The following is a 27779-nucleotide window of genomic DNA, read 5'->3' as shown; positions in this document are numbered from 1 at the left end:
TGCGGCGGTCGCCGAGCCGGGGCGGACGCGGAGCGGCCCGGGCAGGGGACGCGTGCCGGGAAGGCCGGCTCCGCAGCGGCCGCAGGATGGCTGAGGTAAGCGGTCGCGCGGGCGATGGACGCCGGGCCGCCTGACGAGGGCCACCTGCTCATCGGCGCCGTGCGCGTCCCGGGAGGCCGAACTGCGGTTCCTCCCAGCCTGAGCCCAGTCACAGCGAGGTGACCCGTGAGCGGCGCCCCGTTTTTCTTACACCCCAGAACCCCTGTCCAACCGCTGTGGGCATACGACCGTTCATCTGTCTGGTATTTCAAGCCGAGACCTTCGGTTTTTTCGGGAGAAGAGTTGCGGAGACGCCCGAGGGGCGTGGAGGGGGCGCCAGTCCCGAGGGACAAATCCTTGGGTTTTTTTGTTTTTTTAAAAAAGGGAAGAGACAAAAGACCAAAGCGCCGCAAACCGTCAGCTTAGACGTGTCTAAAGAGGACGCTTGCAGATGAACCGCGCTGAAGGCGTGAGTTGCTTTGCCGGCGTTCCGCCTGGCTTTTTGAGCGTGGGACAGTGAATGTTGTTCGTGTCCCCGGTCGCTCAGGGACTTGGAGGAGCTCATCCGGATACTGATGGGGAAGCCAGAGAGCCAAAGTCCAGTCTCTTTGGAAATGGTTTGTCTGCGGGTGACAGGAAGGGACCCTGGCATTGCAGAGGTGAGGTGCTTAGTGGCGCAGCGACTGTCCACCCGGCAGCCGGTTTCCAGCCGGTCGTACCCCAGCATCTGCTTCGGGTGTTCGCTGTCCACTGGCGCTGCTTCCCCAGGGACCCTCTTAACCCTACTGGCCGCCTGACTTTGGATAAGCTCCTGGGGATTTGTCAGCCAGATGTGACAAGATTGGGGAGGCGAATGAGAGAGATCTGATATCAATCAGTACATAGCTCGGAGCCAAACTTTCTCAAATGCGGTGTAGAAACATGTTCTTCTCGTTTAAGGCATCTTTCTGTGGCTGTGGGGCTGCCACCAGCCTGAGTTTGACAGTTAAATGGAATGCCAACTAGCAGCCTTAATTGTATGAGTGAAGTTGTGTGTGTTGCGGGGGAAAGATCAGACACTCTGGGGTTCCGTAATGTCCCCTAGTTTTATGGCTAGGCTCACCGCAGACCTCTGAAGATGAGGGCATTTAAATCGGTCCAGACGCCTGGTCACAGCCAGGCCTCTGCTGTTAACACTTAAGGGGCTTGAAAGAGGCCCCACTGGTGTCCTGGGAATCCCTGTCAGAGGTTTTGTGTGTGTGTGTGTAGACATGTTTTTGCATGGAAACACAGAACAGATGTATCAACAATAAGAAGTAAATTTTTATTAAAGCAACAAGTTTTTGGTGTAACAGTATAGGTGAACTGAAAAACAGCATTTTGGCAAATCTTTTTCTTTTTCTTTTTGGCATCCTTTTTTTTTCCTTGCTCATTGTCTTCACTGTGCTATTAGATTTCATAGGATCTTTTCAGATTTAACAGAGGTTGAGTTTACAAATTGATGTTTGTGCATTAAAACTTTTGTTGGGTAGTGAAACATACAACTTTCTCATTTGCCCCTCCCCAAATTTGTTGATGCATATTATTATACCTTTCTTGAAATTGTATGCATCAAAGTGTAATTTTGCACATTACTTCAAGTGTTACAATTTGTGCTGTGTCTTATTTTTCTTTAAAATAGATACAGACAGCTGCCCTTCTTCCTCTGGGGAATTTTAATAACTATTCCTTTTAGAAGTCTTTCAGACTAAAAAATACATGACTCATTATTTCATTTATTGTCTAGTAAGTTCACAAACTTCAGTTTTACAGAAACTATAACTTTTTCCACTCAGTTGTTGACCATGTTCCGCTGTAGCCAAATCCTCAGACACTTTGGCGGAATCTTTTAGGGCATGAGCTCCTCAGAGTTTGAGAACTCAGATTGTGTTCAGACAGCTGCATAATTTAATTTGTACTATCGTCTCCACCCATGCAAACTGGTAAGGATTCCATGCTCTGTCTGTCAGAGAGAAAATGCTTACTAGTTTGAATAGTCTGCCCATGAATATTTTCTAAGACATGTACCAGTGATCCTGGTGCCTGGGTTGGAATTCACATAAGAAATCTTAATCCACATAAATCCATTGCCTAAGAAATACAAGGTTTATACAGAGGATGGTTTGGTTTTTGTGACCTTTCCCCTTGAAGAAGTTAGACCTGTATCCTAGGCCCATACCCATACCCATATTTTATACCTCAGATGTCAGCTTGGAAAAATGTCCCAGCCCCATGGTGAGAAAAAAAAAAAAAAAGCCATCTAGGTTTCCCTACAGAACAAGTAATTGTCTCTTAAGCACACACTTGTCACTTCTGAAGTAAGTGTGAGGGAACATTTTAAAACTTTAGTTTGTTAGTAAAGTGAAACTGCAGTACAAAGGGGCCAGAAATGTCTTTGAGCTTCTGTATGTGGCTTTGGAAGTTATTTTGACCAGTGGCCATTAAAAGGAGTTGCCCTGAAGGCTTGCAACGTAAATTACTTGCAGGAGGAGCGTGCTTCACCCCAGGGTGGATTTTCTCTTCTACAGATGTCATTTAGAGTGAGGTGGTTACTTTTGTCAGAAACAGTCTGGTTAGAAAGAAACTGGAAATGCCGTTTGCCCAGGTTCTCCGAACTGGCTTTGCTACGATCAAGGTTTAGGAAGTCATGCCCTTTTTTTGTTCTTTCCCTTATTGTGAGTATTTCACTACAGATCTTGACTTTGCATGTTTGTTGTTGGTGACTTTTTTGAGGGATGTTTAAGATAACTGGGGGCTGCACAGAAGCAGTGTCAGGAAGTGCTGGAATCCTCCTCCCTTTTTAGTTGGTTTCTAGCAGAAACCCTTTTTCTTATCTCATCATCCTTTGAAGTCCTCTCTCCCTCCTGAGTCTGGAGTTTCCAAGATTGCAGTGTGGCACCCCTGGCTCTCCACATCCACACACATGCCTGGAAGGTGGGTCCAAACACAAAGCAGCCCTGCTTCTTCAGAGTCCAGTTTGGGGCCTCCTCAGACATACATAGTTAACTTAAAAAACAGCTCTTGGTTCCTGTCCACACAAGGACCATTTATTATAAATCAACCTAACCAATCTTAAACAGACTCTAGCTTACGGGAGATTACCATTTCTCTCCACTAATGTAAAGGAAGGGAGAGGTTGGGAAAATCAGATGTAAAAGCTGGGCTCGAGCAGACCTGTGTAGAATGCTTACCTCAGGTGAACTCTAATTTACGCTTTTAAATGGTCTTCCCATTCATTATATCGATTCTGCTGTCCCTTCTTGCCGATTGTGTGAGCCTTTCATACACTGGGATTTGGAGAACCGTTTTCAGCTCTTTTCCAACTTCTAGAAACATCGCCGTCATTCCGTACGTAGCCTTCCTTCCACCTGTTTCTGGAATTACTATGACAGTTAAGCTTTCCTACCTCCAACTGTAACATTTCTTGATGCACTGTGCTGAATCTTAAGGTGGGGGTTGGAATGTCATAAATAACTGACTTTGAGTTTACCTTGTCAAAAAAAAGGTCGGTTTTTAATTCCCTTTGAGTCCCTAAAACGGTTTTATTTAAACGTGTTCACACTTGGCTTTTACATCATCATTAGTAACAAATTTATGTTAAGTATTTAACAAAACTACCTTAAGTAAAATATTAAAGTGTTTTTTATTCCCACTTTCTAAGGCTGATTGATTCTATGTTACATATCACTGATGGCTTTTTAGCCTTGTTATCTAAGGTTTATGAAGACTTCTGAGCTCATGTACATGTAGGGTATAAGGAAGAAATATGCCCATAACATTTATATTGCTGTGTATTTTAAAGCTTTTTTTTAAAAAAAAGGGGGGGGGGAAGTAAATTCAGTTTGATTTCTAAGGTGTTCGTATATTTTCTACAATTTTTCACATTTTCAGTTTTCAAAACTAATAATATTATGAAAAAGGGGTGTAGATGTTAAGTTGTTTTGGCAAAGGATTTAGGCTTTGATTTATAAACATCAAAAGAACAAGTATTTTTCCCATTATCCTCTTTGAACTAAGCACCAAGGAAACTTTATAGAGGTGTCCTGTGTACCTTTTGCTCACAGGTAGACTTAGCCCAACATCCGTCCCCTGAAGGGCTGTAGCTCCCTAACTCTCTCTGCAGGCCCATCTCCGTGGCCTCTGTCTTCTCCCTTCAGCCCTAGCTAGCAGTGAGATGCCACAGTCTGTCAGTTCTCCTTCAGTGTCACTTTCACGTTACAAATACTAATTACATCCTGAGACTTCCGGGCCCTTCCTTTCAATTGTGGCCTTCACTCCTGATGATGGTAAACAGCATCTTCCATTCTTCAGAACCCTAGAAAACCCAACAGAGAGACATTGACTGTCCATCAGGGCCTCCCACCCCTCAATCCCACCTATGTTGCTTTTCAAGATTGGTGCTCAGTGGCCAAGCAGAAACCTATGTTTTGTGGGCCAGGTTCCTGGACCCAGCACACCAACCCGAGGTATTGCTTGTACACAAAGAACATGTCTGCTTTCTTCTGGAGGAAGACTCCCCTGGCCTCTCTACACAGGTTATTCTCTGTCAGCTAGTGCAAACTGAAATTTTGAAGGGAATAGGATTCTTCACATAGTTTACTTTTTCAATTTTTATTGTAGAAAAATTTAAATAAACAGAATTAACCTGTAATGAAATTTGATGATGTGTGTTTGGGATGTCAAGGGTTAATCTTCTTCATCTGCATTTCCTATTTCCTACTACTAGAAACCTCAGATTACTTTAAAGGAGGTTGTAGCTGTCATACAATTTCATTAAACTATTTTATATATTGCTATATGTTGCTGTAAAATATAAAAGCATTCCCTTTTAGAAACAAACGAATATACCATAAAACACCTTAAAATAATGCGGAGGTGTGGCTCAGTGATGGAGCACATGCTTAGCATGTTCAGGGCCTTAGGTTCAAGTCTCAACACCAGAAAGTAATAATAGTTAATTATCATAATTCCTTAATGCCATTAAATTTCCAGGCAATGTTCAGATTTCCTAGACTGTCTTATAAACTTTATATTGCCATTGGTTTGTTCAAATTAGAATACAAATGTATACACTATCTCTCTCTTCTAATTTCTAGGTTTATAGTTTTTCTTTTTTTCAACCATGCCATTATCTGTTGAAAAGGCCAAGACAGCCAGCCTGCTAGTCAGAGCTCTGACAATTCCTTTCTTGTGGTACCATTTACATATATTTCTTTCCCCTGTATCTTCCAAACTCAGTGTTGGTGAAGAATCTTGACCAGCCATATGTTTGGCTGTTTTGACAAGAAAATCACATGTGAAGTGGGATGTACTTTCTATTCAGGGTCTAATGAGGCTGATTGTTGTCTTTTGTATTAAGAACTGTGAGACAGGAGCATGTTAGTTCTTCACTGATTTGACTCATATTCTTAGAGACCCTGTCTTGTTAGCTGTTTAGCTTCCCTGGAACTCAAGTCCTATAGGAAAGAACACCTGTTTCACTTTCCTCTACTTTACTGGTTTTCAAAATAGTTTGTTGGTTTTCCAGTATTCTGTAACTACTATCAATGACTTATGCATTTGTTTTGATGGCATTCCAAAGCCTTGGGTTTTTAACCTGTAAATTATGCAAGCTATCTTTGATCAACCATATTCAATGCTGTTTATTTTAAAATAATTAATTTTATGTGCATTGGTATTTGGGCAGTGTGTGTGTCTGTGTGAGGGTGTTAGATGCCCTGGAACTGGAGGTAAGGACGGCTGTGAGCTGCTATGTGCTGCTGGGAATTGAACCTGAGTCATCTGGAAGAGCAGTCAATGCTCTTAACCTCTGAGCCATCTCTCCAGTGCTGTCACTGCCACTTTTTACTTGGCTGAGGCTGTGCAAGGTGAAGGTGTGGCATGTTGGCGGGACGAGCATCTGTTCCATGTACTTGTCAGATGGGCTTCTGCTTAGTGCAGCCAGGCAGGTGGCTGCCTCACACAGGAGGACATCGGTGGCTCTCTTCCTTCTCCAGGTTGTCCTAGCTGCCCATCTGACAAATGGCAATGGTATTTTCAGAACCCTAGTTGCACCCCTGTGGGGATCCGTATATGAGAAAGTTGATGGAGAACATAAAAAATGAAAGAAATCTGTGAAAAGGGAGTGAGGAGGCCGGAATCAAAAAGCAAGCCTGGTTCTGGTAAGAAAACGGAGAAGAACAGAACTACGGTGCCAGGGCGGCTCCAAGGAGACAGTTCCCAGCTTTGAATGTTTGGTTTTCAGTGTCAGGGGATCCAGGCTGTAGCCCCAATGGGAGGAGAATGACAGTGCCGCTGCAGGTGGAGAGAAACAAAGTCTCACAGGGCATCCTGGTGACTTTAAATTATGTTCTGATTGACAATTTGGGATGTACAGTGAAAATTTCCAGGACTCAAACCAACTAATAGCAGTTATCTATATCCATTGTTTAAAAATACAAGCTGGAAAAGCCTTTCTGTCCCCAAACCTAGTGAATTGTAGGTGAGTTGTGGTTTGGCAGCCTGGGGTCCTTTGATTTGAAGTTAAGACCTTAACGATTTTTTACCATTGAGATCTGGCAGAGTCTTGGTATTCCATCATTAGGATAGGGCCTCGGACTCCAGACTTAGCCACAGCCATCTCTCCTCGTGAGCCATTTTTTAGGTGGGTTTTGTTTTGTTTTGATTTTGTGGCCCTTTCAATAGCCAATGGGAAGATCACTGTGTAAGTGTGCAAACTAGGAAGTGCATTTGGTCACTAATAAAAGGCACCAAGGTATTAGTGACCATTCTTTATTCTCAGTCATCTTTGCTATGTGCCCTCCAGGTTACCTAATGGTCACAGAGTGCCCTCTGGTCTCTATAGCCACCCTGGTTTTGTTCCAAGATAGAGGAAAGACAAAGGACAGTTCCCATGTATGAGGAGCTTTCTGTAATGCTCTACCCAGGAAGTTCTACTGTCCACCATGAGCCAGTGCCTAGCTGCCTGCCCATCACTGAGGGCAAGGAAATTAAAATTCCCTTTTTTCTTAATTTTTGTACTAGAGGTTGAACCTAAGGCCCAAACATTGAGCAGACACTCTACCACTGAGCCATATCCTCAGCCCTCTGTTTAGTTTTCAGCTTGAGACAAGGCTTCACTGAGTTGTCTAGACCGGCCTCCAATTTACTTTGAAGAACTGGCAAGCCTTGAACCTATAATCCTCCTACCTTAGTCTCACGTGTAACTGGGATTTATAGACCTGCATCATGAGGCCCAGCTAAAATTCTTTTACCAAGGCAGATCAGAAAAAAGGATACCATGGGACAGCAAGATGGCTCGGGGTGGGTAAAGGTATTTGCCATCAAGCCCGATGGCCTGATGAATTCATCCCACATGGTGGAAGGACAGAGCAAACTCCCACAAACTTTTCTCACCTCCACATTTACACTGTGGCATGTATGCTTGTGCCCAACAAAATAAATAAAAATGTAAAGAAACTAGATGGACATCTGTAGTCATTACACAAGGTAAAACTTGCACTGCTTCAGTCCTTCACTTCTCCATTCTGGCAGCACAGTGGGGGATTTACTGAGCGTGCGACTCTGCTAGTCAACAGGGTTATCAGTGTTTAATCGCCCTTTTCTGCACAGTAGAGAGACTTTTAGGAATATTTTTAATTTTTGTAGATTTTTGTTGGTTGTATCTATGTAGAGACAAACCACCAGAGCCAGAGGACCTGAGAACCTACTTGTGGACTTGGCAGCAAGAAGCATGGTTGCACTGTGTATCTGTTTCTTCATTTCTCATCTGTATATCCACTCATATGGCTGACTAGTCTGGGGATGGCAGGAGCGCCTAGCAGCACAAGCTGAAGACTGAGCCAGAAGGATGACAGAGAATGGGGAAAGTTCTAGATTGTATTACAGTTAGTGAAGGCGCTCAATGACATGAAAGATGTTCACCTGTGTCGCTTAAGTTCTCTTTATAACAGCAGACCAGGTTCACTTGTCTTGTTTCCAGGAGGCTCACTGTTAGAACAGTATCGGAGATCTTGGCGTATCCTACAAGGCCCCGTACAGAATGGTCTCCGGTGCCTCTCTGACTTAGTTTTTACCCTTAACCTCACTCTGTTTAGCTACACTGCCCTCCTTTCATTTCCTAAACTCACTGGTCTCTCCTACATCTTATGGCCTTTACCCTTGCTGAGCTTTCTCTCTAAGATACTCTCTCCATCCTCTCCATCCCCTTGGCTTGTACATATGTCCTCTGAGGCCCTTGATGACAGCCTACATAAGGGACAACCTGGTACTCTGCGTGCCAGCAGGTTTTAGCACTGGGATCTGCTCAGCTCTTTTCCAACACTCACTTGACTGTGAAATTCTTACTTGCTTTCTCATCATCTACCTCCTCTAGATTTAAGCTCCATGAAGGTTCAGGCCCGCAGTCTTGTTCTACACTGCAGCCTCATCAGTTCAGAGTGATGTCTCACTCACATCCAAGAAGTACTTAACCCAGTGAAGTTTCTTTACCATGTGAAACTTTAACCTTTTCATCTCATGCGTAGTATGATAGTACCAACTCTAAAAATTATTGTGACTGAGTGCTACTGTGGTTAGCACCAAATACTGATACTTTTAAGGCAGAATATTCCCCCTGAATATTCAGATTTTAGATCACCTGGATAGCCTGTAAATTCTTCTGCTTCTCAGTATATAAAGAGGGATGGTAGCACCGAACTCCCTCAGTGGTTGTGAGAAGGACATACGGGTTACACATGGGTGTTGTTTGGTGCGTTGTCTTACACATAATAAATGTTGAGTAAAGCTGACTAGCTGTGTGGCCCTGAGTAAGTTATAAATCTTCGTTAATTTAAGTGTTCTAAAAAATTCTGTCCTCACAGCAGGGACTAAATGAAATTGCCTATTAAACGGCAGCCTCGCTGGTCTCATGGCCTGGCTGATCTCATTCCTGAACTTAACACTGGCCCAGAGAACTGTCTGCAATGATGGTATCATCACTGTACATTGTTGTAGCCACAAGTAGAGCATCAAATATGACTGGAGTGACCAAGGAACTGAATTTAAATGCTGTTCTATGTAATTAGATCTCACAGCCACCTGCAACCAGCATTCTAGACAGTGAAGACTAAACACTTTGAACTGACGGAGTTTCACAGGTAGATGGTGTGACCCTCCAAAGAGTCAATGCAACAAACATGGGGATTCCAAAGTTCTCGTTCTTACCTTTTTAAAACTATGAAAAATATATGATATTAAAATATATACATATTATAGAGGTGACAATAGCTTTGAATGGTTTTTATTATTGAGGTCAATTCAAATTCCAAAACAGGCCTCTATTGTCCAGTGCTGGACATCTGCGACTACTCCATTGTGTGCCTGGGATGGGTATTCAGCCCCTCAAGCAAAAAGCCTGTGGAAGCATCTCCCTAAGCTAAAGGTAGAGGAGTATCTGGGAGATTAAACAGATCCACCACACTAGCTAAACTCCAGGCCATATATTCCTGGCCTCTCCCAAGACAGTGAATGACCAAATGTGTCACATACAAGCTGTGAGTGAGTGAGCAAAATGACAGTTGTAGTCAGCAAGGCAGAATTTTAGATATGGATTTTTACCTCATCAGAGTGGCTCATAACGACACTGGAGGTCATCTGATCAGGAGAAGAGCCTAAGATGGGATAATCATGTCTTGCTGATTTTGGATTACTAGAAACATTGCTTTCTTTCTGGACAATGGAGCAAGTATTAGGGACCCAAGTGAAAACATACAAATTTCAAGTTTTCCATTTTGATTTATATGAGGACTTTTGTCTTGTAATTAGAAATTTTTTGTTTGATTTCATTTGAGAAGGTTTAATTTGTCTTCAGCTAAGGATGCTATAATTTGACATTGTGGAATTTTGAGCTATATAGAAAAAATTCAGGGGTCTTTACATCAGAACTTTTCTTTGATATTCTAATTAGGTTCTTCTAGTTCACAAATAATTCCTTTGGCATTTATTTCTATAAATACTTAACAAGCTTTATTAAGTCTTATTCAAATAGCTTTATGCACAACCACGTGAGTGTTTCTCGTAAATTAACACTTATAAATGAGAATTGTGGATACCATTGCTTAAGTTATGTTCCTCAAGTAGAAGCTGCTATATAGGAAAGACCAAATTGGGTCGGTCGTCTCAGTAACAGATGACATAGGTCTTAGGGGCATTTGGAAATGTCTAAAGGAGTTTAATTGACACATGGTGGGTCAGAGGCCAGGGCCACTGTCACTGACTGATACATAGGACAGCCACAGATCTATGCACCTGAGATGTGAGGTGTCCAAGGGTGGGACGTACAAGTGGAATGGGAGGGAGGTGGAGAAAACAGGCTTCAGTCCTTGGTAGGGAGTATGCTTGGGATTGTTCCTTGAGGTTCCTTTCATTCTGCTGAATGGGAGACACATTCACACAGTAATTCCAAAGATGTTGCACGAGCCTCAGTCTTTTGAGCAAAATCTTTAGGAATTAGAGCAAGTGTGTATTCAACATCTCTTTCTCTTAAGACAGGCTTAATTTTCAAAATAAATGAAATGTAAGTTTAATTGTATATTTCCATAACCATGTTTGGTTTTGGTTTTTGAGACAGAGCCTCCTTACATAATCTTGGCTAGTCTGAACTCACTGATGTACACCAGCTTAGCCTCAAACTCATAGACCTGCCTGCCTTTGCCTACTGAGTTCTGGGATTAAACTCATGTGTCACCATGCATAGCCATCCTTAGAAAAAGGTATCTTTTTCTTAAAGAGCAAATGCTATCTTGAAAAACAGAGGTGAAAGAAATGTTCTTTCCTTTAAAATATTTTCTTTTTAAGCACTATGTGTTAAATCTGGATTGTGAATTACTTCAGCTTTGTATAAGATAATGTTCTTTAGCATTTGGCAATCGCAAATGATTACTTTGCATGACTATCATTATCATCTAATCCTAGGACACTTCATTATCTTAAAACCTGCTCAAAATATTAAACTTCTGTGTTTCAAAAGATAGCATTATGAAAGAGAAAAGGTGGGAGAACATATTTGAAATAATGTATCTGGTAACAGACTTGAACCTGGAAAATAAAAGAATAAATACAGCATAGTACCAAAACCACGACATTATTTAAAAAAAAAAAATAGTCAAAGGATCTAACAGATATGTCTCCAAAGAGTATACATGAATAGCTGGTAAACACAGAAAAGATGCTAACCCATTGGTCATCAGGGAAGTGTGAATCAAACCACAATGAGACGGCTATTAAAAACAAAAAGCAAAACACAAACAGAAACCCATGAAGTGACAGGAGTCTGCGGTCCCAGCTCTTACCAGATAGGGCAGGAGGGCCAGGAGTTCAAGGTCATCCTGGGCTACTTTGTAAATATGTGGCCTGTCTGGGCTGCATAAAACCCTGTCTTGAAACACTAACAAGTGTTGATGAATCCCGAATAGGTTACTATGGGAATCTAGAACAACCTAACTGCTTCCCAAAACAACCTGACAGTTTCTCCACAAGTCACAGCAAATCATACATTTTTTGTAGTTTTCTGTGTATATAAAAGTTAAGTTTATACTATAGTCTGTTAAGTATGAAATAACAGTTATGTGTATACACCTTAATTGAAACATAGTGTATTGCTTTAAAAAATATGGATAACAGCTGGGCAGTGGTGGCTCACGCCTTTAATCCCAGCACTTGGGAGGCAGAGGCAGGCAGATTTCTGAGTTCAAGGCCAGCCTGGTCTACAGAGTGAGTTCCAGGACAGCCAGGGCTATACAGAGAAACCCTGTCTCAAAAAACAAAAAACAAAAAAAAAAATATATATGGATAACACTGAGATGTTGGAATCTTGCCATAAATTCATAAAAAGTAAGGTAGTCCTTTTTTTTTTTTTTTTTTTTTTTTTTTTTGAGACAGGGTTTCTCTGTGTAGCCCTGGCTGTCCTGGAACTCACTCTGTAGACCAGGCTGGCCTCGAACTCAGAAATCTGCCTGCGTTGCCTCCCAAGTGCTGGGATTAAAGGCGTGGGCCACCACTGCCCAGTGCAAGGTATTCCTTTATGTAGCCCAAAGAATACTCTTCTGTTTCCTTCTATTTCCCATTCAGTCTCTTCTCACCTCTGCTCCATTCCCCACAGTCACTCCTCTGCTCTCTGACTCTATGCTATGAATTGGCCTCCTCCTGACATTTCATGTAAGTAGAACCATAGGACCATGTGACTTTGTGTCTGACTTCTTCACATATCTGTTGTGAGGACACCAACACTCCATTGGTGGGTAGACCACATCTTGCTAATTTATCTGTTGGTGGATATTGGAATTGTTTCCACTTTCCCTGCTGTGGATAGTGCTACGAACAGTCATGTGGATGATTTGGGGATGGACATAGGTTTTCTGTTTTCTTGGCTATATACTAACAAGCAGAGTTTCTCGGTTATACAGTAACTCTATGCTTGACTTTTAAAGAAGTCACCAGACTGTCCCAGAGTAGCTGTGTGTTTCACACCACCATAAGCAGATGATTTTTTTTTTTTTTTTGAGGAGAGATTGGTTGCACTAGTCCTTGAAGTGAACTTCCCAAATCCTTGGCAAGATTCTCCTTCCTTGTCCTCCACACTGTGCCTTGACTATCAGACTAGAGGTTTAAGCCCCCGAATTCAGAGGCCTTGTCCTTTCTCTGAACACACATTCTTCCCAATTTCAAAGATCTCTTGAACCACACAAATTTCACCGAGAAGCATAAGCATACTTTATAGCTTTAAGTGTGTGTGTGTGTGTGTGTGTGTGTATATATATATATATATATATATATATACATGTATATATATATATGCATATGTATGTATGTATGTATACACACAAAAAAAAAACTGACTGAGTTGGAGCCTCACTGACTGAGCTTCTTTAAAGGATCTTGTTGGTTGGTTGGTTTGCTATAATAATAGATTATATTCTTTAGGTAGGCCTCTATCTTGTGAGAAACTCTTGATGAGTTGGTAAAGTACTTGGCATGCAAGCATGAGGACCTGAGTTTAGAGCCACAGCACCCATATAAAATCCCAGCACAGATTTGTAACCCTAGAGTGGCACTTGGTGGGCTGGGGATGGAAGCAGAAGAATCTGTGGAGCTCACTGGTCAGCTGTATGAATTGGTGAGCTTTAGGCTTGCTGTGAGACCCTGACTCAAATAACAAGGTGGAGGTTAACTGAGAAAGACACCTGGGACTGGCATCACCTTCTGGTCTACACATGCACACATATTCAGACCCACACATGAATACATATATAAATGTACAACACCACACACATGCAGAGAGAGAGAAAGAGGGAGGAAGGGAGGGAGGGCAACTCTATATGTGTCTCCTCAGTCTTAACACTAGGACTCTGTTGAACACATGGATCTCTGTTTTCTGTTTTCACTGTATTATTTTTGAACATTGCGTAACCATACATATACATGCATATACACATACGAGACATGGCCCATACATATATATGTATATATACATACAAGACATGGCACATACATATACATGCATATACACATACATATAGGATTTGCCCGACCTATATCTGTCTCTAACAGTCATGTAATATAATCAGCCATTGTGTGTTCTCAAATCAGTTTAATATTTTCAGCTTCTACCATCTTAAGCATCTGAGGGTAACAGATATGTACATGGATCACTCTTCAGATTTTTCTTTTACTGGTTCCAAACTAGTCTATTCTTTCAGAGTTGCTATTCTGATCAGCTTTGAAATTTGGTAAAAATACAATTTTTAATTTTTTTTCATAAGAGCAGGTTTCAAACTATAATATTTTCTGAGAAATCCTTATAGAGTCTTTCTTATTATCATATGTAAAATATCTGTGTTGAAGTTCATGGTCTCCCAAATGTTGGATTCCCTAAGGTATAATACGCACCTTTGGCCTGGCACAAGGCACCCACTGCTGAGTGAATTCTTATGAGTGCGGAAAATCACTTTGTTTAATAAATGCAATATATCCTGCACATCACTCTGATATCATATACATACGTGTGTTCTCTCTTGCAGGCTATAGGCTGTACTCTGAACTGCAGCTGCCAAAGTTTCAAACCTGGGAAAATAAACCACCGTCAGTGCGAACAGTGCAGGCATGGATGGGTGGCTCATGGTAATTTTTTTTCTTCCTTCTCATCCTTTAGTGGCCTTTCTTGATAACTTACATTTATAATGGCAAAGAGTGACAGTTAATTCCTAAACTAAATAGTAATTTCTAGTATGTTCCAGGTAACAGGCTACATAAATTATCTCTTCACATTTTAACTTATATAATATCTTATTAACCCCATTCTAATATGTCAAAACTGCTCCTCCAGGTGCTGTTGTATGACAGTGATAGCCATGTTCCACAGTCATAATTAGCTTCTAATATTTTGGGCTGAAATGTATCCTGATACAAGCATGCCCCTAATTCATGATTTAGCTGAAATTTATAACTGGACATCCTGCTTTTGCATTTGCTAACTCTGACAGTCACGAACCACTTGGAACTGCTGAATGCTGGAAACATGGCAAGGGCTGCTACTACCTTTCTTTAACTTTGATTAATTTAATATAAGTAGTCCCCAGAGGCTGATAACTTTTGTGTTGAACAGACTGGATTTAGGTGGCTGAATTTCTAAAGTCCTAATCTCAAGCAGCAGATTAGGCCCTGATCCCAGATCTTTGAAGTCCCCAGGCCCATCTTCACCTCCAGACTCTGACTCTTAACTGTCAGGTCTCTGATTTTGTTCTCACTGCTTCTGTGCTCCCCCTGTCCCAGTCCCCGTCCCCGTCCCCAGTTTGTAAAGATTTTCCTTCTCAGGCATGCCACAAGAATGGGAGAGTAATCCTTAGTCTGCCATTTTTATTTGAGAAGTTTCTATGAAGAACACGAAGCTCTTACAGATATTAGTCCTTTATGGATTTTTGACACCAATAACTAAGAATAGCCTTAGCTATTCTTACAGTTCTTTCTTATTCTTATATTCTTTCTATGCAATGATTCTCCTAAAATTAGAACTTTCCCAAACGTCTTGCACTTGCTTTTCAGCTCTAAGTAAGCTGAGGATCCCCCCCGTGTATCCAACAAGCCAAGTGGAGATTGTCCAGTCCAATGTGGTGTTTGATATTAGCAGCCTCATGCTGTATGGAACCCAGGCTATCCCTGTTCGCCTGAAAATCCTACTGGACCGGCTCTTCAGTGTGCTGAAGCAAGATGAGGTTCTACAGATACTCCACGCCTTGGACTGGACACTTCAGGATTACATCCGTGGATATGTGTTACAGGTACAGTGACCTTGGCCCTGTTCTCCTTGAGTGCATAGGTAACTGATGGAACCCAGTGTCCTACCAGTCACTGTGGCCTCCATCCCTTTGAACGTCTTCCTAATGATCTAAGGCCCTGATTCATGGGGGGAATCATGTACTTTCCTAAGGTCTCTGTGAAGCTTTAGGCTATGAGGATACTACGTGAGCTCTTGAGCCTGTTTCTCTAAGCTGACTTGCACAGAAAAACACTTGCTTCATGTTGGATACTCCCTCCATTATTGTATCACATCCAAACTACCCACTGGCCTGAGGTGTGCTGTGTGTCAGATTCTGTGTGTCAGAGTTAGGGGATGAGAAAGGTGTTTACGTGCTGGAACTACACAGCAGGCAGCTCTCAAGCTGATGCTCCTTTGCTGTTCTGGAAAGCCTTTGCCACTTGGCTGCTAAGTGTCTCTCCTCGGCTCCATGTGTGATGTTGCTGTGTTCATATGCTGACCCTTCCTCTTTGTCTCCATCCCTTCCTCTCCCTCCTGCTATCAACTCTTCTTCACCCACTTTCTCCTCTTCTTGCCACCAACACCAAATTCTCTCTCAGCTTCCTCACGTGTTCTCCTCTTTGCTCCAGTGCTTCAGTTTTCTCTCCCTTGTCTATTTCCAGAATAACTGAACGTCTTTTCCTGTGTCACACCATGGGTGTAATGCCTCATGTTTCTTAGAGACCATCAAAGGCTTCTCTGAGAAAACAACCTGTTTTCTGAAGTGACAAAGCATTTTTTTCTTGCCACTACACTAGAAATAGCAAACTTCAGTTAAATTTTTTTAGTGAAATGAGAGATGTATGTATTTTCAAGTCTAATATTAACATTAGTTTTAGGTAGATTATATCATTAAAAACAAATATTGACAATACCTATTTATTAGTGCACATGCTCTTCTAATGCTTTGATGATGAAGTAGACATAGTATCCCTGTTTCCTTCCTTCCTTCCTTCCTTCCTTCCTTCCTTCTTTCCTTCCTTCCTTTCTTCCTTTCTTTCAGATAGGGTCTCATTATGTAATCCTAGCTTGTCTAGAATTTTCTACATAGACCAGACTGGCCTTGAACTCACAGAGATCCACCTACCTCTGCCTCCTCTGCTGGGATTAAAGGTATGTGCAGGACTAAACTTATCTACCCTTGTTTTCTAATTGAAAATCCAGAAGGCTGTGAGTGCTCTCACTGAAAGTTATTCCACAAGTATGGTGCAGACCCAGAAATGAGCACATTTCTTCCTAATTCTAAAGCCTGTAATCTTTCCCTGGACTCTATGTGCACACCTCTGGTATGGGGCCCTGAGCTGACTAGAAATGGCCATACATAGAGTAGCATTATGGTCATGCATTATGATATAGATCAATATTTAATGATCCTAATAATCTTGCTTTCTAGTGTTAGGATTAAAAATGTGGAATCAATTACCTTGAACCTCTGGTGCCTGAAATATTTATGATGTTACAGTCCTCCTCATCTTCAAAACTCTCACATGCACTGTGAAAAATCTCAGTAGGCCATCAAATACATGTTCTGTGATAAAATATTTATTGTAGTTTTGGGGAAAGTTAGGCTTTGCTAGAGTTTGACGGATCTGGAGAGCACTCCAGCGTGACTGCAGCTCTGTTTTATGAACATGGGTAGAACAACAGTGTGTGCTCATTTGGTTGTTGATGGTAGGAGCTTAGGAGATCATTAAGTCTGCAGCAAATGAATACCTGAGCCATCCAGATGTCACTGCCCCATTTGTACTCTTTAAATGAAGATACTATTGTCGTTCAAATGACACATATTTCTGTTTTAGTGAAGAAAGTCATTGTGCCTCATATATGACAGAAATCATATATGACAACCAACTAGTTTGAAATAAGATAAAAAAATAATTACCAAATTTTCTTGACTTTGGTTTGAGTAATATACATTTCCTTAGCTCTTCTAGACTAATGGTATGGCCACTATTTACATTTGTATAGTTTATGATCTGCATAGAGTATCTGTCCTAGGGGAGTGGGGTGGGCAGAGATTAAATTCAGCAAGCCTTGTGTTGGTCCACAAAAGCGTTTTTCTGATGTGCACAGAAGCACCTTCCTACGGTCTGGTGGAGGCTTCGTGAATGCACCTGCGTGGGGAGCAGAGTAGGCAGCCTGGACTGGAACTCACACTCTGGTTTGTATTTAGGATGCCTCAGGGAAGGTGTTGGACCATTGGAGCATCATGACCAGTGAGGAGGAAGTGGCTACCTTGCAGCAGTTTCTTCGTTTTGGAGAGACCAAGTCTATAGTTGAGCTCATGGCAATCCAAGAGAAAGAAGAGCAGTCTATCATCATACCGCCCACCACAGCAAACGTAGATATCAGGGCCTTCATCGAGAGCTGCAGCCACAGGAGCGCTAGCCTCCCCACCCCGGTGGACAAAGGAAACCCCAGCAGCATGCACCCCTTTGAGAACCTTATAAGCAACATGACGTTCATGTTGCCTTTCCAGTTCTTCAACCCTCTGCCTCCTGCTCTGATAGGGTCACTGCCTGAACAGTACATGCTGGAACAGGGTCAGGACCAAACCCAGGACCCCAAACAGGAGCTCCATGGGCCCTTCTCTGACAACAGCTTCTTAACTTCCACCCCATTTCCGGTTGAAAAAGAACAGTGTCTCAACTGTCCAGAAGCTGTCACCCAGAAGGAAGACAGTGCTCACTTAAGTGACTCCAGCTCCTACAGCATTGTCAGTAAGCTCGAAAGGACGCAGCTGTCCCCTGAGGCCAAAGGGAAGCCTGAGAGGAACAGCCTTAGTGCTAAGAAGGGCCGGGTGTTCTGCACTGCATGCGAGAAGACATTTTATGACAAAGGCACTCTGAAGATCCACTACAATGCCGTCCACCTGAAGATCAAGCATAAGTGCACTATTGAAGGGTGTAACATGGTGTTCAGCTCCCTGAGGAGCCGAAACCGACACAGCGCCAACCCCAACCCTCGCCTGCACATGCCCATGAACAGAAACAGCCGGGACAAAGATCTCAGGGGCAGCCTGAACCTGGCACGCTCCGAGACCTACAAGCGCCCAGGTTTCACAGTGATGTCTCCAGACTGTGGGCCCCTCCCTGGCTACACTGGTTCAGTGGAAGACTCCAAAGGCCAACCAGCTTTCTCAAGCATTGGGCAAAATGGTGTGCTTTTCCCTAATCTAAAGACTGTCCAGCCAGTCCTTCCTTTCTACCGAAGCCCAGCCACTCCCGCGGAGATGGCAAACACACCTGGCATGCTGCCTTCCCTCCCTCTGCTGTCCTCTTCAATCCCAGAACAGCTGGTTTCCACAGACATGGCCTTTGATGCTCTTCCCAAGAAGAAATCCCGGAAGTCCAGTATGCCTATCAAAATAGAGAAAGAAGCTGTGGAAATAGCTGATGAGAAGAGACACAGCCTGAGCTCAGATGATGATGTGCCCCTGCAAGTAGTCAGTGAAGATGAGCCCGAGGACAGCAGTCCTCAGTCAGACAGAGTGCCTGAGGAGCAGCATACACAGCTGAGCTCAGAGGAGCCTCTTCCACAAGGAGAAAGAGCCTGTCATCTTGAATCTGTGATTGAGTCGCATGGAGCTATCAGCAGAACCCTTGAGCAAACCACACTCACTGAGAGGGAGGCTGAACAGAAGGTAGCACTGAGTTCAGTGATGCCAAGAGAGGTGGAGGATGGTGGCCACGAGCACCATTTCACACCTGGCCTGGGGCCCCAAATCCCTTTTCCTGACTACATGGAATTGCAGCAGCGCCTGCTGGCTGGGGGACTCTTTGGTGCTTTGTCCAATAGGGGGATGGCTTTTCCTTTTCTGGAAGAATCTAAAGAACTGGAACACCTGGGTGAGCATGCACTAGTGAGGCAGAAGGAAGAAACTCGCTTTCAGTGTGACATCTGCAAGAAGACCTTTAAAAATGCTTGCAGCATGAAGACGCATGAGAAGAATACACATGCCCGAGAGACACACGCGTGCACAGTGGAGGGCTGCGGGGCGGCTTTCCCTTCCCGTAGGAGCAGAGACAGGTAAGCGTTATGTCAGCAACGGTCTTTCCCAAGACAGCAGTTTTAGGTTGCTTGGTTGGTTTTGATTCTTTGAGGCAGGGTTTTTCTATATAGCCTGACTGGCCTGAAGCTCAGCTCTGTAGATGGAGCTGACCTCAGACTCAAAGAAATCTGACTCTACCTCCCAAGTGCTGGGATTAAAGGTATGCACCACCACCACCACCCAAAACCAGCAGTTTTTAAACTTTAGCGTGTATTGGCCTAAAAGGTCAGGAAAACAGGCTTCTGGGCCCTAACCCTAAAATTTACTGTTATAGGTCAGGAGTGAAACATGAGTGTTTGCATTTCTAGCGAGTTTCCAGATGTTGTGGTAGTTATCCTGAGGAAACTCATGAATTTTCAGTTCCAAAAATCTAAAAGCACTTAGCCACAAAACATGACCTGGAAAGACATGATGCTTTTTGTGGTAGATTTCCACTGTTACCTTCTAAAGGGTTTATGTAGCTTTGGCATTATTGAATTACTAATGAATGTATCAGTACTGATTTATTAATAGATACTCTGATGTATTTCAGCACACATATCATTCTACCTTTTTTGTCTGAGAGATTCCAAATTAGGGAACACACCTGACCCCAGGTGTGTGCGCTGATGGTGTGCTGATGGTTCTCGGGTTAGCGGCTGGTGGGAAGGGCGGGTGTGGGGAGGACGGAGGAAGGCTTTTTAAAGTATCATACCATTTCTCAAAAACAGCCTGATTTTCATTTCACAAAATGAAGAGTCGATCACATGAGCCCTTTTCTCTGGTTTATAGTCATCCAGCAACATTTGCAGAAAAAAATAGCGGTTTGACTAGAGCCCTTTAAAAATGTTAACCTATCAAAGAAAAAAGATGATGGGCAGCTCATTCCAGTAGCTGTCGTGTCTGTTGGAAAGATGCACACAGTCTCAGAGTGCACACACACACAGGGCTCACTATGCTTTTCTTTGTGCACTTGGCTAACAGTCACAATTTGGGTCACCACCTCCAGCCTCTGGAAGGGAGAGTAGATACAGCAAAGGTGACCTAAGAGGTTTAATGAAAGGGTCAGCTGTCTGATGAAACGCAGTGTGATAAATGGCTCAGAGGATGTGAAAACTACATTTGTTCAAACAAGCTTGACTTGAGGCAGCTGAGCGTCACCATTAACTTAGTCCAAATTGTAAGGCCTAATTTGTTAAGAGCGTGAAAATGTAAAGACTCCCACACACATTCCTTGCTCAGGCTCATAAGAACACTCTCATTGTCTTTACTAAAGACACAGGAGATATTAGTTAAAATTCCTGCTTCTGTTGCTAGGATCTTTACAGCAAACCACTAGGGTACCCTAATTAGTGAACCAGCCCGTCTCCTTCACCCTCCAAGAAGAGGAGGGTTTGCTCATGAATAAGCTGTTGTTATGAAGAATAAGTAGTTGTAGCAGTTAGGTTATCTTTGCTGCTTATGAGACTGCTGTAGTCCACAGGGTCTACTAAATCATAACACGTACTAGGTCTACAGTTCTTCTCATATACTTCATCTTCATACAGTCAATGTTTTATTACATTCTGACCTGTAAGAAGTCTCGACTGTAACAGATTCTTATATTCTGTTTCATTACTACTTATTCCAAAAGTCAAGATATCTGAACATTTATCTAAAAATCTATAGTTTCTAAAACACCATTTTAAGTAGGACTTATGGGTAAGCCCAGGCCCAGGTCTGTCACTTCAGCTGGGTAAAGGTTGAGAACTGCATTACTGTTGTGTTAGGGAAACCAACTTCTCTTTGAGCCACAGTTCTAGCCAGCAACAGTTCCTACAGAGAGAGGGAGGGAGGAAGAGGGAGGGAGGGAGAGAGAGGGGACAGGGAGGTAGACAGACAGACACAGTTGATCAGTAACTCTTCCTAGGAAGGGAGAGAGGGAGGAAGGAAGAAGAGAGAGGGAGAGAGACAGAAGACAGACAGACAGACACAGTTGATCAGTAACTCTTCCTAGGAAGGGAGAGAGGGAGGAAGGAAGAAGAGAGAGGGAGAGAGACAGAGAGAAGACAGACAGACAGACACAGTTGATCAGTAACTCTTCCTAGGAAGGGAGAGCGACAGAGAGAAAACAGACAGATAGGCAGATAGACACAGTTGATCAGTAACTCTTCTGTGTTAGGTGCTTGGGAACAGTCCTTGTTTACACAAGTCTTCAGTCTAATGGAAGAGACAGACAGCGAAAGGTAACTGCAGGGCCGTGAAGATGGCTGCATGCCATGTAGGCTGTGATGACACATGTTAGGGTGCTTACCTGGGCTCCTCGATATGCTAACCAAGGCCCCCTGGATGAAGGGGAATGTCCAAGCCAGCAAGTATTAAATGTCTTAGTCCCATATGGTTTTTATGTAACTCAGCTGAGGACCTTCAAGTGCTTTTCTCTGTTTAGGTTGTAGCAATCATTGCTTACTGTATTAGGAAGTAAAACAGGAAAAAATATGACATGTCTCTTTAAAACAAGAATATACATATTATATGTTAATAAAACATTTTAATGGAAAAAGACTTTTATTTTCCCCAAATATAGTGAGGTAAATAGCTTTATTTTATATTTTTGCAGATCTCTAATATCTGGTTCAGTAGAAAACAGCTTGGTTCTCACATCTGCTTCTGAATTCAGTCTGTTGCAACAGCACATGCTATATACATTCTGGAAAACTCCCCTGAATTAATAATTATTTATGAACTCTTGTCCTAGGAGCTACTGTGAGGCTGTCAGGACTAGGCTTGTTCAGACTATACTTTAAGAGTCACTGATCTCAACTAAATAGAACTGTGAGGGAGGGTTCTCTGTGGGAGGTGGAGGTTGAAGGGAGGATGAGGCAGGGGGCACAGATTCACAGAGTCCTTGGAGAAGAAAGCCTGGCACATGGTCCATACAGTCTTTGCATTCAGAGCATTTATGACTTTAGCACCGTAGGAATGGCTAACTCTCTAAGGCCTGAGAAGGGAGGACTTAGCTGTTAGCCTTCACTGGATACCCAGGAGTTGGACAGGAGACCCAAGAGACTTACATTATAATAGAACCTTCACATCCCAGGTTCCTGCAAATGTCTGACTTTTTTTAAATGCTTGAATGTAGTGGAATTAATATGTCCATCTGCTGTCTGGTTTTCTGCCAGACAAGTACCAGCCCTTCGGTGCGGAACATTAACATAATCACAGGGCAGAGCTATAGCTGAGAAGAGCGGCTTGCAAAGTGGGTGATCTTGAGCTATAATTCTCATTGTGTCCACAAAAAAGTATAAAGGGCTAAAAACTGCATAACAAAATATATACATTTTATGAAATGTGATTAAGTCACCTTCATACACATACCTTGAGAGAAGGGAAATTTTAATTCTTTATTTATAGAGGGTGTTTTCTTGACTCTGGCATAATTCTGGTCTATATTAGGACTTTTCTTCTTTGGTATCACTCTCCTGGCACCTGTAACATTGTCACCTTTTGATAGAGAAATTTTTTTTTCTTGTCAGAAGTTATCAGGGGATCCCAAGAAAGAGCAACATTGATTTTACCAGTTACATCCCTGATAACATGGGGTAAACAGCATGTGCCGTAATGGATGCTCATCACCTGCCCGTCAGGAGTAAATCACTGGGTGCGAGATTGGCAGTGTGTTCACACTGCTGCATTTGCAAAACTCCTGTCTGGTTCCTTATGAGACACTGCAACATGACCTACAGTAGGTGCGTGCGCGCGCGCACACACACACACACATACGCACATACACACATGCGCGACACACACACACACACGCACATACACACGCGCGCGAGACACACACACACACACACACACACACACACACACACACACACACACACGATTTCCAGCTGGGTAGGTCGCCAGCTGTAGCTATAGGGTTACTGGAGTGAAACATGTACACCTGCTCTAGACCACTGCTATCCAATAGAAAGATGATTGAATTCACATTAGGAATCTCTAACGTTTTACCCACCATATCAAAAGTGGCAGAAGGAATCAGGAAAGGTAAGGTTTAATAGCATGTTTAATTCAGTATAGCCCAAATACTATGATTTCTGTATATGACAGTGGCAGTGTGTTAAGTATTTGAAGGCCATGACGTGATGTGTTTTAAAGATGGTAGTCTTTCCTCATTTTATTGAAATAAAGTATTCTGCTTAATTTCTTATTATTTGTGACTGATGCTCTTCTTAGCACCCCCCAATTCTAGTATCCCCATTAAATTAGCCTAATTGAAGTGGTCTTGACATCTTCTATGGTTGAGATAAAGGCAGTTACATGTAATCTGGTAGTGAAAATCGAAGTTTCCAGACTGTTGGTTTTCTTGGGGGGATGCTGGCTTCTGATAGGTAACTACACAGCAGTCTAGTACCTGCCAACCACATAGCCTGGCTCACAGGATGCTAACCCTGGCTGTTAATCCCACCACACCACAGGATTTCCTAGTATCTGCTGAGTCTCTCTACTCAGAATAATGGCTCTAAAACAACAACCAAAGCAACTCATCTCTGACTGTTCACTCTTGCAGACACAGCTCCAACCTAAGCCTCCACCAGAAAGTATTGAATGAAGAAGCACTGGAGACTAGTGAGGACCATTTTCGTGCAGCTTACCTTCTGCAAGATGTGGCCAAGGAAGCATATCAGGATGTGGCTTTCACACCACAAGCATCACAGACATCTGTCATCTTCAAGGGAACAAGTGGCATGGGCAGTCTGGTTTACCCAATATCTCAAGTTCATAGTGCCAGCCTGGAGAGCTACAACTCTGGCCCCCCTAGTGAGGGCACCATCCTGGATTTGAGTACTACCTCAAGTATGAAGTCAGAGAGCAGCAGTCATTCCTCCTGGGACTCTGATGGCGTGAGCGAGGAAGGCACTGCCCTTATGGAGGACAGCGATGGCAACTGTGAAGGACAGAGCCTTGTCTCTGGGGAAGATGAGTACCCCCTCTGTGTCCTGATGGAGAAGGCCGACCAGAGCCTTGCTAGTCTGCCCTCTGGTTTGCCAATAACCTGTCATCTCTGCCAAAAGATATATAGTAACAAAGGGACCTTTAGAGCCCATTACAAAACTGTGCACCTCCGCCAGCTCCACAAGTGCAAAGTGCCAGGCTGTAACACGATGTTCTCATCTGTTCGCAGTAGGAACAGACACAGTCAGAACCCCAACCTGCACAAGAGCCTGGCTTCATCTCCAAGCCACCTCCAGTAACAAGCCAAAGACTCTGATAAGTGGTTCAGGAATAAAATAATCCAAAGAATAAGGTAGCTGGGCTGTTCAGTACCATTTCTCAAAAGCCAAGCAAAACTGATTTGACTGTACAGCCTTCTCCAGCAGGGTGAGCGCAAGACACGCCTGCAAGAAGCTGACACTGGGGTAGCCTTTCCTATTTTTTTTCCTTAGCCCACAAAGTTTTCCACTGACACAAGGAAAACACAGAAAGCCAGTTTCCCCAGATTTGTTTACATGTTTCCTAGGAAACCTCCAGGTCTACAGATTAACTGGAGGGAGTAGGGATCAGGAACCAGGCTCATGTGAAGCCTGCAGTATTAAGGGTATCAAGGAAGAAGTTCCCTGGAATACAGCATAGTCACCATGGGCATGACACCAGTCCCAAAGATGTCATTTTCAGGTCCTCCTCCCCGTTTTGGCAGGGGTGAATCCAAAACCCAGACTTGAGTGTAGGGATTTGATGTTCAGAGAGCATCCCTCCATGGGGAGCTGTCAACTGCTCCCTCAGTCTGTCATGGAACTCCAGGAGTTCTCCAAGGAAGCTTGGTGGCCTTGAATACGTTTCTTGTCAGATCTTGATCTGTAACATGCATTTAAAAGGCTAGAGGGAAAATATTTCATGCACTTAAGAGTAGTGGTCTTCAGTTTAATTTAAAGTTATTTTGATAATATTTAACTTGAGTTTATATTATGTAACTATTTGGTGCAAGTGCAAACATGTCCCTGTCACATCTGAATCTCTGTTCAGAATTAGAATAAGTGACAACTTACACTTCAGAACCACAGCCTGTCTTCAGGTGGTGAACTGCAGAGTCTGTTGACCCATTGGGGTGAGTGTAAGTGTGATTCTAACTAAATCATTTGTATATATCCACCAAGCTATTTAGAGAACATAGTTCTTATAGCTGTTGTGTATTTTCAATTATCACTGGACCCCTCAGTCTTCACCCGTTGGTAAATATGTAAGGCTTGGATGAACTTTGAATTTATTTGTTAGAAAGCAAAGTAGAGACCTTACTGCCTTGTTCTGTGTCTTGATATTTAACTTATTCCAAGATCTATTCTACACTGTTAGACATGTTTGCCACTATAGAAAGGATTTGTAGTCAGCCCTGGGAAGTGAGAGTGTCTCTTGGAATTAGGCATTTACAGTAGTCAAAAGGACTATGCAACTTTAAAAGAAGTGGATTTTGTATTCAGAGTTCAGGTTAACTGTCTGTTTGACTCATGTTGACTTAATTAAAAAAAAAATCCTTAAAGGAAATTGATGGTTATAAGAGATATTATCCCCCTGGCTTAAAGATTGAGAAAGCCAACAATCTGTTAGCAATTATTTCAACTTTAAAAAATTACTTAAAAGTTGTCTCTGCTTAAGGAGAGATGTATCTTTCAAGCTTTTTGTTACTGAGATGTTTAACATTCTAGTTTCCCCAAAATGGAAATTTTTGTATGCAAATGTTTTCTATGATTTAATAAAAATATATGGCATACCTTTTGTTCAAAAGGCAAATATTTATAACAATGGTTTTGTTTATATGACTGTATTTTTATGAGTGGATTTTCTCATACATACAAACATAGAGACACTGTGGACTTGAGAGAGCTGAAAGTCTACAGATGACAAGACTTCCTATACCAATATAGATTGCAATAAAAAGGTCAAAGAGATGAAGTGATTAATTCATTGAGAGGATGAGCTGAGTATTGATCTTTAAAGAAAAAAAACACATACCGTGATGTTTCATAAATCCTGTGCTGTCCAAGATAAGGCTTACCTAATGCTTAAAATAGAACGTAATGAAACAAGCCTTTCCTTAAATGTATCTTCTTCACTTTTTTATCCACCTTCATGAATCTAGTGTCCCACTCAAACTGGCATAAAGTATCTGGCCCCTCTGTCAGTGCAGGAAGCTGTGTGTCCACCAGATGGTGAAGTTGCAAACTACATGTTCCCAGTTTGCAGACCGTTGAGTTTCCTGGTGAATGCTAACTTCTGAAAAGCAGTGAGTGACAGTGAGCCCACAGAGGAAGAGCTTGAACACATTGTCTATCCAGCCTCCCTTCCATATTTGATGCCTTTAATATTTTACTAAGTAAAGGCCATCTTTAGAGGAAAACTTTATCTACTGGCATTTATACTAGTCCTGCCCTCCTACTAAGCCATTTCATCCCTCCTGGGTGGCAACAGTGGCATCCTAAATGGTCTTTTGTTTCTGGTCTTACATCCTCTAGTGGCTACAATGATTTTCACCAGTTGTAAGTTAGATCATGTGCCCAAGTTCAAGCCCACTCCAATGGCTTCCCCTAATAGCTAATGGAACACCCAGAAGCATCTCAAGGTTAACAAAGACCTGGCAGTATATTTCTACTTCTATTAACTTCTCCATCCTCTTGCCCACTATGCTACTTTTTTTTTTGTCTATGATGTTCCTCTTTTTCTCCTGCAGTAGCTCTTCCCAAACCCCATTCACAAATCGCCAAACTGCTGACTTCACTTCTTTCTTCAGGTAACTAGATAGGAATCCATTTGTGCACTGCCTTGTCACGGTGTCCATATTCACATTCATTGTCTGTGGTCACATCTGTCTACACCTGCAGAAGATCCAGCTTGTGTCTGTGTGCCATCAGAGTAACCTGCAAATCTCTCAAGAGAAGTAAGTGGAATTCCCCCACCACCCATTTTTCTGTCACAACCCAGTCCCATCCCAGTCTCTCTAGAATCACCTATGACTGAAAGATCCAGTTTTCCCTAGCTTTGCCTGGCTGGCTTTGTTTGCTTGCTTGCTTGCTTGCTTGCTTGCTTTCTTGCTTGCTTGCTTGCTTGCTTGCTTGCTTGCTTGCTGAGTTTTGTTTGTTTTCCCCATTTGGAGCTATGTATTGGTCTGGAATCTCCATGAACCAGATTTTTTAAAATACAGGAGGATTTTATCGTGAGGAACCTCTTTAAGTCAGAAAGGGAATAATGGAAAGCAAGACAGACAGACAGCATACATGGTGTAGTTCTAACCTGAAGGGAGAGAAGATCTATTGAAAGCACCCAAGATTACTTCACAGTCTAGGTAGCCATGGGAACTTCAGAACACAGTACCTGGAGCTCTTA

The 27779-nt window shown here is 42.7% G+C and overlaps 1 protein-coding gene across 1 annotated transcript; it reads left to right on the top strand.

Annotated features, from left to right (window-relative positions):
- Positions 1-26347, top strand: Bnc1 (basonuclin zinc finger protein 1). The gene is made up of 5 exons (XM_034490531.2): positions 1-95; positions 14115-14214; positions 15136-15371; positions 17562-19417; positions 23974-26347. Exons 1-5 carry the CDS (start codon positions 87-89, stop codon positions 24656-24658), a joined length of 2886 nt encoding a protein of 961 aa, XP_034346422.2. The 5' UTR covers positions 1-86; the 3' UTR covers positions 24659-26347.
- Positions 26348-27779: the final 1432 nt, after the last annotated feature.

The sequence above is a fragment of the Arvicanthis niloticus genome, chromosome 1, assembly GCF_011762505.2.
Source record: "Arvicanthis niloticus isolate mArvNil1 chromosome 1, mArvNil1.pat.X, whole genome shotgun sequence".
In the NCBI taxonomy this organism is placed as follows: Eukaryota; Metazoa; Chordata; class Mammalia; order Rodentia; family Muridae; genus Arvicanthis; species Arvicanthis niloticus.
This window is presented reverse-complemented; position numbering and strand designations above follow the sequence as displayed.

Bases quoted from the DNA above. Each gene is read 5' to 3' on its own strand.
- Bnc1 (XM_034490531.2), top strand. The intron at 15,372-17,561 runs GTACAGTGACCT...GTTTGTATTTAG, and splicing joins TCCGTGGATATGTGTTACAG to GATGCCTCAGGGAAGGTGTT. The intron at 19,418-23,973 runs GTAAGCGTTATG...TCACTCTTGCAG, and splicing joins TCCCGTAGGAGCAGAGACAG to ACACAGCTCCAACCTAAGCC.